Source organism: Girardinichthys multiradiatus, chromosome 20 (assembly GCF_021462225.1).
Source record: "Girardinichthys multiradiatus isolate DD_20200921_A chromosome 20, DD_fGirMul_XY1, whole genome shotgun sequence".
NCBI lineage: Eukaryota > Metazoa > Chordata > Actinopteri > Cyprinodontiformes > Goodeidae > Girardinichthys > Girardinichthys multiradiatus.
This window is the reverse complement of record NC_061812.1, coordinates 24,355,337-24,365,141: the sequence shown is the minus strand read 5'-3', so window position 1 is coordinate 24,365,141 and position 9,805 is coordinate 24,355,337. Positions and strand designations below refer to the sequence as shown.

Below are 9,805 nucleotides of genomic sequence, written 5' to 3'. Positions count from 1 at the left end.
CACAAACAATCTGCATAAGCTCTGTCAAGTAATCCCAAACATTTTTCAGGTTTTTACATCTCAGAGTTTTCTGGTGGTCCACCCTTTGAGAGACTGTGTGGACAAATTGAGAAACTGGAGAATCTATTTGCTGGTGTTAGAGATTCAGATTTACAGTGCACACAGACCCGTACTGTGAAATCCTATTTGGAAATTGTTAGCTGCAACCCATCTAAATGGATAGTGACCCAGGGTTTTCAAACAGGCTCCACCTTTAATTCCATTTAAGTCATAACCTACAAGTTGTTTTGCTTTGTTCGATTTAAATTGTTTACCAACCGCTTGTTCAAGGGTGGCGAAGCAAACTCAACTGGAATTAGAGCTGACTAAGTTGGTACGTGCATATGTTTTCAGGGAAAAATGGTTTACTACTGTTATTTTGTCCATTTGAATTGAGGAATACCTGTCTATTAAAGTAAAAAATGTAACAGAAACGAAGAAACTCACAGAATATTTTTGTCCCTAACCAAATGTTAAGATATTGAATCTGTGACCTCATTCGTTCCAAAACTTGCCCTAAAAACTTGAAAAAGAGATCACTGATTAACAAGTGATTATACTAGGAGATTATGGGCTGATTTCCCAGATCCTCTTAGCTCATCTTCTTATAACGTGCCTAAGGGATATATAACCATCCCTCCATGTAAGAAGCAAGAGAGCAGAGACAACTGCATAGACAGAGCTTTAGGTTTACTCTATTCTGCTAGTTCAGATCACAGCCTGTGAAGATGGAGAATGGTACAGAAGGCAAGAACTTCTACATCCCCATTAACAACAGGACGGGGTTGGTGAGGAGTCCCTTTGAATATCCACAATACTATTTGGCAGAACCCTGGCAATTCAAACTACTAGCTGCGTACATGTTTTTCCTGTTCGCCACTGGCTTCCCCATCAATGCTCTGACGCTGGTGGTCACAGCTCAGAACAAGAAGCTCCGGCAGCCTCTCAACTATATCCTGGTGAACTTGGCGGTGGCAGGATTGATCATGATCACCTTTGGATTCACAGCCACCATTTACTCTTCCTTGGTGGGCTATTTTGCAATGGGCCCCATTGGTTGTGATATGGAAGGTTTCTTTGCTACAATTGGAGGTACAGTTTATAAATATGCAAATCTTGCCCTATGTAAATTATTGTTAGCTTCATTAGCCTTTCACTGGTTTCACACTACAGCTTGTTTTATTCTTTGTCTACAACAGGTCAAGTGTCGCTATGGTCTCTTGTGGTCTTAGCTGTTGAGAGATACATAGTGGTCTGTAAACCAATGGGTAGTTTTAAATTTACTGCCACCCATTCTGCAATTGGCTGTGGATTTACCTGGGTCATGGCGCTCTCGTGTGCGACTCCTCCTTTGGTGGGCTGGTCAAGGTGAGAAAATTCCAATAATGGCTCTAATTACTTGTCCACACCTGTAGGGTGGTGGAGCAAAAATGAAACATTTATTGTTGTGTTTCTTCACACCTTTTTTTTCAAATCTGGTTCATGGATTGCGAATTATAAAATGCTTTCATTATTTCATGCTTGTTATTTTGCAAACCAATTACCCGAAACGCTGTAATGTTTTTACTGCACAACCTGGAAGGTTAATCACTTTTAGCTGAACCCTGATGGAGGTGGCCTCTAATATCCAACTTAACTTATGGCATCATACTCTTTGTGTATTACAAATTACCATCAGTCAAATTCTGGATTTGTTCACTTTAAAGTCCCTGTTCATAATCATTGATTTACCTGATGTACACAACCAAAGAGAATAATACTAATGAGATAAAACTAATCATTTATTTTACAGATGCCCTCACCAGCCCAGCTGCCATTAATGTAAAAGTAAAAAAAAGACAGAAGTATTCAGAGCAAATTGGAGAGCCAGTTCAGCAAGGAAAATGAGAACAGGTGGATTGGGCAAAGAGACATTTATAAATATAGACCAAAAAAAGCCTGTGATCCTCCACCTGAACTCCTGCTTAACTGTATTTGTCTCAGTTAAACTCCATCTTAGAGGAGAAGCTGGTGATACTAAAATTGAGATATTTTAGCTAAACACTATAGTGTCATCAGCATAACGTGATTTAGCTATCTTAAAACAGGACTGACTAAAAATCAATTTAGGTCTGCACATAACCTCACTATTTAACTCCTTTTTTGGAGTAGCTGATGAAGTCATTGAGTTTGTCTGAAGTTAGCAGTCTTCAACAAAAAAGGCAGGTTGTCTTTCAGCTCAAACAAAAAAAAGGTAATATTTTAAGATGCATTTGCATGAAGTTTTAGCGATGTTTTAGTTCTTCAAACCCTTACAAAAAATGGCTTTTAATTTCTTTTATTCTAAGAGCGAGTCTTCTATTTCTAAGATAATTCATATATGAACATCAACTAGGAACAATCTAAGTAGAGAAAACAAATGACTTACACAATTTGTACTCTCTCTATAGGTATATTCCTGAGGGTCTTCAGGTATCCTGTGGACCTGATTATTACACCTTGGCCCCAGGCTTCAACAATGAATCATATGTGATGTACCTGTTCACCTGCCACTTCTGTTTCCCTGTCTTCACAATCTTCTTCACATATGGAAGCCTTGTGTTGACAGTCAAAGCTGTAAGAGTTGAAGTTTAAACTATTCTATAGTCATTTAAATGTCTTATGTTGTTTAATGCACATATTGCTGTGTTAGTACAGAATATTACAAATCAGAATATACCAATCGGTCCAAATTGTATGAACCATGTGCATGATACAGTATTTTGAACAATTGCACGCTTCTCCAAACTCCTAGTCAGTTGTTTTTGTAGTATACTCCAAAAATAGTTGCTTTGGTGAATGTCTGCTGGAGTGCCAGGATTCAAGATCATTCAGCAGTATATATAAAATTGGTCCTCAAACCCATTTGGTGCAAATTGCAAAGCTTGTGTCCTGAAACCTCTGTTTTAAAGCCAGGACAAAGGTTAACAGGACTATGCTAAACAAACAGTAATCACTGCAAATCAATTACAATTTATCTCTGATCACTCCTATTAATGTTTTAAAGGGTTTTTATTATTTCAACAGCTCACTTACATGAACTTGTCAGCTCACATGCTGCCTATATGTCTGATGCAATTCATGCATAATGCAAAGAAATTGAAACAACACTCATACTTCACCTAAGTATCATTGCCTTCCCTGTCATGTCTGTTAGGTGATACATCTGTCTAAGTTACAACATTCTTTTTTGTAACTGCAATCTTTATCTTACTGTGCTATAAAATTACTAAAACAGTCAAACACTGACATGACCTGTTTTTTAACTCATTTTCAGGCTGCAGCCCAGCAGCAGGACTCAGCTTCCACCCAGAAAGCTGAGAGGGAAGTGACACGCATGTGTGTTCTGATGGTGTTCGGCTTCCTTCTTGCTTGGGTCCCATATGCCTCCTTCGCTGCGTGGATTTTCTTTAACAGGGGAGCTGCCTTCACAGCTATGGCCATGGCCATCCCTGCCTTTTTCTCCAAGAGCTCAGCATTATTTAACCCCATTATCTACATTCTGATGAACAAACAGGTCAGTTGTTTATTGTAGTGGTTAGACATAGAGAGTGTTATCCAAAAAGCGTCAGAAAATTTATCCATATTTTATTTCACTTGCAATTCAGCTTCAGAAGTTGATTATTTTTCTGTTAGCAGGTGAAACATTTATTACTGGAAGCTTTTATTATGCTTTTATTTTATCTATATGCCTTTTTAGAACAGAAATGGGTTGTTTTAGCGGAACAAATGACTACTGTTGCACTAAAACTAACTACTAATATTACAATTCTTATAAGCATCATACTGTTTCTTGGCAGAATCTTCCACTGTCTATTGGTTAATAAACACATGATGAAGAGCATACCTGTCTTCCAAGAAGATTAAAAATTACTGTCACAGAGAAAAAGAGGACAATATTGTGTATATGCAGTAAATGTGATACAGAACCTGAGTGACATTTCAAATATTTCTTCATGTTTAAATTTCAGTTCCGTAACTGCATGCTGGCAACCATTGGAATGGGTGGTATGGTTGAGGATGAGACCTCAGTGTCAACCAGCAAGACAGAAGTCTCAACTGCAGCTTAATGATTTCAGCTACATATCTACGGACAACCTCCTTCCTTATGTTTTCCTAATTCAGGGTGTTATGGACATTGAAATAAAGAAATGGATTCAATGGTCTGCAACTAAAAGGACTTTAATCTTTAAATACTGGCATGTGGCATTTTGCTGTACACATTTTGAATAATATCTACATCTGGGTAAATAATGAAAAAAAAAAAAACAAACTGGACTCTAAAATGAGACAATTTGAAGTGGGTTTTCTTGGTCAACAGTGTTGGTAACATCTGCTTGTGAAATGTTCAGATGATGAGTGGGTGAGATTCACCTATGTATATTTATGAAATGGGAAATTTTGCACATGTTTCAGCCTCAGTCGTGATAGCCTGTAAATATTTTCTAAAAAACAAATTTAGAAAAAGAGATTAAATGAATGCATGAAAAGATGTATTGGTTTGTGTTTCCTTGATGTCTATGCAAATAGTTCAATAATGTTCAAAACATTTTATTTTCGTCAAGTTCTTCAGTGCAAATACAAAAGCTTTTAATCCATAAGCAGCATTTTGGTTTAGGTGAAAATGATTTAAGTAGCAAATGGAAAACAGGGCTTCAGATGCATTTTATTAAAACTACACAGATAACTTTGAGTAATATTGTGGCATGTCTAAATTCAGTGCTTTTACTTCTTGTCCAGTTTTTAATAGTTAGCATGACAATATAATATATATATAATATTTTTGTTGTCGTGGTCCAGTTGGTAGCACTGTTGCCTTGCAGCAAAAAGATCCTGGGTTCAACCTCCATCCTGGGGTCTTTCTGCATGCTCACCCCGTGCATGCGTGGGTTCTCTCTTTTCTTCCTCCCACAGTCCAAAAACATGACTGTTAGATTAATTGGTCCCTCTAAATTATAGAATGAATGTAAAAGGATGTTTGCATGGTTGTTTGTCCTGTGCGTCCTGTGTTGCCCCTGCAATGGACTGATGACTTGTCCAGGGTGTACCCTGCCTCTGGCCCGTTGACCATTGGAGATAGGCACCAGCTCCCCCATGACCCTGTACGGAAGAAGCTGGTATAGAAAATGGATAGATGTATGTTTGGATTTTTCTCATCATAAACACATTAATACTCTCTTGGCAAATTAAATATTTTCTGCTAACTGACATGAAACAATACTTCCATCGGGTGTTGGTTTAAATATTGTAACATTTAGACCCAAATTCAATTAAGTCAGTCTGTCCAAGTTACAGTTAAGCCCAAAATTCTTCATACCCCTAGTAGATTTTAGTAGATTCTTTTTTTTTTAAAGATTTTCTTTGCAGCTCTAGTGGCCTTTATTTTTTCAGTATTATTTGACAGTAGACAGACAGGAATTGGGAATGAAGAGAGAGGGGAAGAAATGCGGCAAATATCCCCAGATCCGGGACTCGAACCCCGGACAGCTGCGTCAAGGACTAAGGCCTCCGTAATTTCTAATAATTTTTATTCTACCGTAAACTGCCTATTTGATCGGAAACTTGAAAGGTGTCTCTCAAAATACAAGAAAACAATGTAAAAGGAGTAACAGTTTTAAGGAAAAAAATATTTATCTGTTTTTATTTACATTTTAAATAAAAAACTGCCATGTTGAAAATTAAGCAAACCCTTCTCGACAGCAATGGAAAAATCTGTATTGGCATTACCCTTCTTATAGTTGGTGACTAGCTTTTTGCATGTTTCCACTGGAATTTTAAACATTTTATCTTTGGTGATGAGCTTCTGGTCTTATCATCACCCTAATCTTTAGCTCCTTCCCCAGATTCTCTGTCAGATTAACTTTAGGACTCTCACTGGGCCTTTCCAAAACATGAACATTGCTTTCAGTCATAATAAACATATTGGTAAAATTAAAAGATGAATTAAAACCTAAATCTGCCAGGGGTCTGAATAACTGAATAACATGCTCATGCTTGAAAACTCTGTTTCTTTGTTTGTTTGTTTCAAACCTGCAAGTAAAATAATACATACAATTTGCTGTAGTTCAGAATAATTATACTTTTACATGATTTGAAAAGGGGATGGAGAAGAAGCTATGCTTATATGATTCCAATCCCCAACTACGACTCACCACACAAACAAAACACAATACAACAATGCAGGTATTCACACTGACAATCAACACTAACACAAAGACAAAGACAGGCCCAAACACATTCTGATCCTACATCTCTCCCCCCAGAACATTTGGCCCAGCAAACAAACAATAAATGAAGGGAGTCAGCAAGAGCAACAAGCTTTGCAGCTGCTCCCTTTAAAGTTCATATAAAACAGAGATTAGTAATTTGTATCAACTAAGAGTACATTGTGTTTTTGTTCAGTGTAAATACTATACATGCACAATATATATCTAAAATACACTACCATATGCACTTCCCGTAAAAATGACCAGATACCTTTATTCCCAATATTTATATACTAATATATTTTATAAATTATGACGCTGTGCATCACCCATGCCTAGGCACACAGATTTACAGATGTATTTGATGTACATGTCTATGAGGACTTCAGCCACTTTCTTCCAAGTACTTACTCATCACATATCTTTTAAAAGTGTTTATCTCTTCTGCAGGAGTCACTGAAGGACACATCAATTTTATTGCTATCCTTACTTTTGACTGATATAATTTATTATTATTCCTCTCAGAATATATTCATAATGAGCATTTTATCTTTAAATAAATGTTGGATATTACCTGTCAGGGAGTTCTTTGATGTCCTGTACAGGATTTGGACCATTTTATAATTTGCCAAGTCCTGCAGTTTTAAATTGAATGTATTGAGAAAAAGTGGACTGGTGTGAACATTGTATTTAACTTTATGAACAACTCTCATGGCTCGTTTCTGCAGAGTGATTAAAGGTAACACATTTGTCCTGTAACAATTTCCGCAAACCTCTAAACAATAATTTAAACAGGACATTATGAAGGAGTGATACAGAATGAGTAGTGCACTTTGATTAAGAACAAAACTACAATTTTTCATAACACCAACACACTTAGACACTTTTGAACGTAAATAACTAATATGCGGTTTCCAGGATAACTTGTCATCAATAACTACACCAAAAACACAATTTGCTTTACTCTTTCAATAAATGTACTATTTATTTTTATTTGAGCAATTGTATTAGTTTTTCGGTATCCAAACAGCATACATTTAGCTTTTTCAAGTTCAATGACAATTTGTTAATATTAAACCAATTCCTTAACTTGTAAATTTATGAGTTATTTCATTCAAAAGTTTTTCCAAATTTTCACCTGAACATAAAATATTTGTATCATCGGCAAAAAGTATAAATTCCATGATTTTAGAGATTTTACAAATGTCATTAATATGCAGTAGAAAGAGAGTCTTGAAATTAATAATTTTTCAAATATTTTTTGAAAACTGGGGCAATAGGGAGACAGGACGGTAGTTTATAAAGCAGTGTTTGTCTCCTCATTTAAATAACGGGATTAGTTTAGCTGTTTTCATATTGGAGGGAAATTGACCAGACTGAAATTCCAAGTTACAAATATGTGTAAATGTTTTGGCTGTTGCTTCAGCAACATTCCTAATTTTTATCATATCTATTTCATTAACATCCTGCGATGATTTGTTGTTACATTTCCTTATGGTCTCCAGAACCTCATTCTCATTGGTAGGAGTAAGAAACATGAGGTTTGGATTATTCTCGATTAAACTACATTGTGATTCATTACTATTTGGAATTGTTCTCGCTAGGTAAGGTCCAATATTCACAAAAAATCTGTTAAATCTATCCACAGTTTTATTCTTATCATTAATATCCTCACCATTCTCTACAAAATATTCGGTATAACATACGTTTTTACAACATCCACCAATTATACTATTAACTGCCTTCCACATACCTCTAATATCACTTCTTTTACTATTTAGTAATTAAGTATCATATTGTTGTTTACATTCTCTTGAAATACTTTTTAATTTATTTTTGTATTTTTTATACCTTAGTTCAGTCTCACTAGTTCTGTCTTTTGACACTTTTCAGGAGCAGACATTTCAAAACTAGAGCACAAGGAAGATCTCACATATGTCCTTAAGAAATTGTTTATGAAGGCAATTTTTCTTTTTGCATGTGCTTAATAGTCCTTTTGTCATCCACTGACTATTTGAATCAGTTTTGCTTATGCATTTTCTAATTAAACAATTTCTATCATAGTGTGTCATAAATATTTCCACAAAAGAGTTGTAGGCTGTGTTTACATCTGACTCCTATTAAATAAATTCCCAGTTTTAAGAGGATACATATCTTTTTAGACCATTTATTGATTGTTCAATTTTAATCCTACAGTAAATAAATCTGTTATTCACTTTAGTAATCTTATATTTCACATCATACACCAAAAAACAGGTAGATGATCACTGCTTATCATCTACCTGATTATAAACCACTGATTATTTCCTCATCCCAGATGTCGATATATATATATTGTCAACGAGAGTAGCACTTTGTGCTGTTATTCTGCTGGTCTTGTAATATAATACTGAACATTGTATCAGTGAAATCCTCTGTAATTTTGTGTTTATTTGCATTTAGCAAATATATATTATAATCACCACACAATATAGTATCTTTATTTGTTTTTAATGCAAATAACCTTTCCATTCAATCTTCAAATAAATTAATGTCTGATCCTGGAGCTCTGTAAACACAACTTACCAGAATGTTCCTTCTTTTATGCAACAAAATTTCCACTGTAATACATTGTTGGAACCACAGCCATGGGTTACAAAATTAAACGCCAGTACAAACCTTTCTGGAACTTTCAAAATAAACGCATTTACCTACTTCCAGCACAGCCAGGAAAAGGGGTAACAGCGGACTTCCCGTGACGTCACTGTCTGAATAAAATCACCGCTTTTGCTACAAACTGACCTCTTCCACACGGGTCCCCAGAGGAACTGGACGGAGGGACACAGCGCGCTAATGTCTCTTTGCGGGCAAGCAGACATTACTCTTCAAACTGGATCCAAGAGTGTCATACGATCATGCGATCATATGTACTAAGTTAAGTAGGAATGAATTGCTGTTTGTGTATCTGGTATTCATTCATGAACGGGGGTAATTAAAGTACAAGCGTGGCTTGACTTTTTTCTCTGAGGTCTACAGAAGCAAACTGTGTTCTAGAGAGTTCCCAGCAGAGACCCTGTCTCTACGACGCCGAGTGGAGCAGTTTTCTCAGTCTGAAGGAAGAACAACGGGACCGCATCACTGTGGTTACAGCTGTAACGTGCAGTTTGGCTGGCCGACAGAGCTAGCCGCCCCTCCCCACAGCTACGGAGGTTAGCTGCAACTAACCCTTTGTTCACTGTGGATGCTTTCCTCAAACTTCGTCGACCTGGACAACTTTTCATCAGCACGGTTCATCTGAGAGGTTAGGTTTGGGCAGAGAGAAGTAATTTAGAATAAAATGATCTAAACATTTTTTGTTTTATGACGTTTGGTTTTGTTTGTGTTGAAACTCAGCCATCTTAGTGCTAGCAGATTATCTGCTCAGCACATGTGCTCAGTTTATGTTTTATGTGTTTGCGTTTTTAAAGTTAAGACAAACTTTATTTAAAGGGTGATTTTAAACACAGAAGATCGGCCATAATGCGCCGTCCGCGCTTATCCATTTTAACCCTTTTATTAATGGT

The 9,805-nt window shown here is 36.3% G+C and overlaps 1 protein-coding gene across 1 annotated transcript; it reads left to right on the top strand.

Annotated features, from left to right (window-relative positions):
* The first annotated feature begins 688 nt into the window (after nucleotides 1–688).
* On the top strand, nucleotides 689–4,549 carry LOC124857308 (green-sensitive opsin). Its single transcript, XM_047348524.1, has 5 exons — nucleotides 689–1,131; nucleotides 1,239–1,407; nucleotides 2,469–2,634; nucleotides 3,335–3,574; nucleotides 4,029–4,549. The coding sequence occupies exons 1-5, from the start codon at nucleotides 768–770 to the stop codon at nucleotides 4,125–4,127; spliced, it is 1,038 nt and encodes a 345-aa protein (XP_047204480.1). The 5' UTR covers nucleotides 689–767; the 3' UTR covers nucleotides 4,128–4,549.
* Nucleotides 4,550–9,805: the final 5,256 nt, after the last annotated feature.

Bases quoted from the DNA above. Each gene is read 5' to 3' on its own strand.
- LOC124857308 (XM_047348524.1), top strand. From the start codon at position 768: ATGGAGAATGGTACAGAAGGCAAGAACTTCTACATCCCCATTAACAAC. The intron at 2,635-3,334 runs GTAAGAGTTGAA...ACTCATTTTCAG, and splicing joins TTGTGTTGACAGTCAAAGCT to GCTGCAGCCCAGCAGCAGGA. The intron at 3,575-4,028 runs GTCAGTTGTTTA...TTTAAATTTCAG, and splicing joins ACATTCTGATGAACAAACAG to TTCCGTAACTGCATGCTGGC.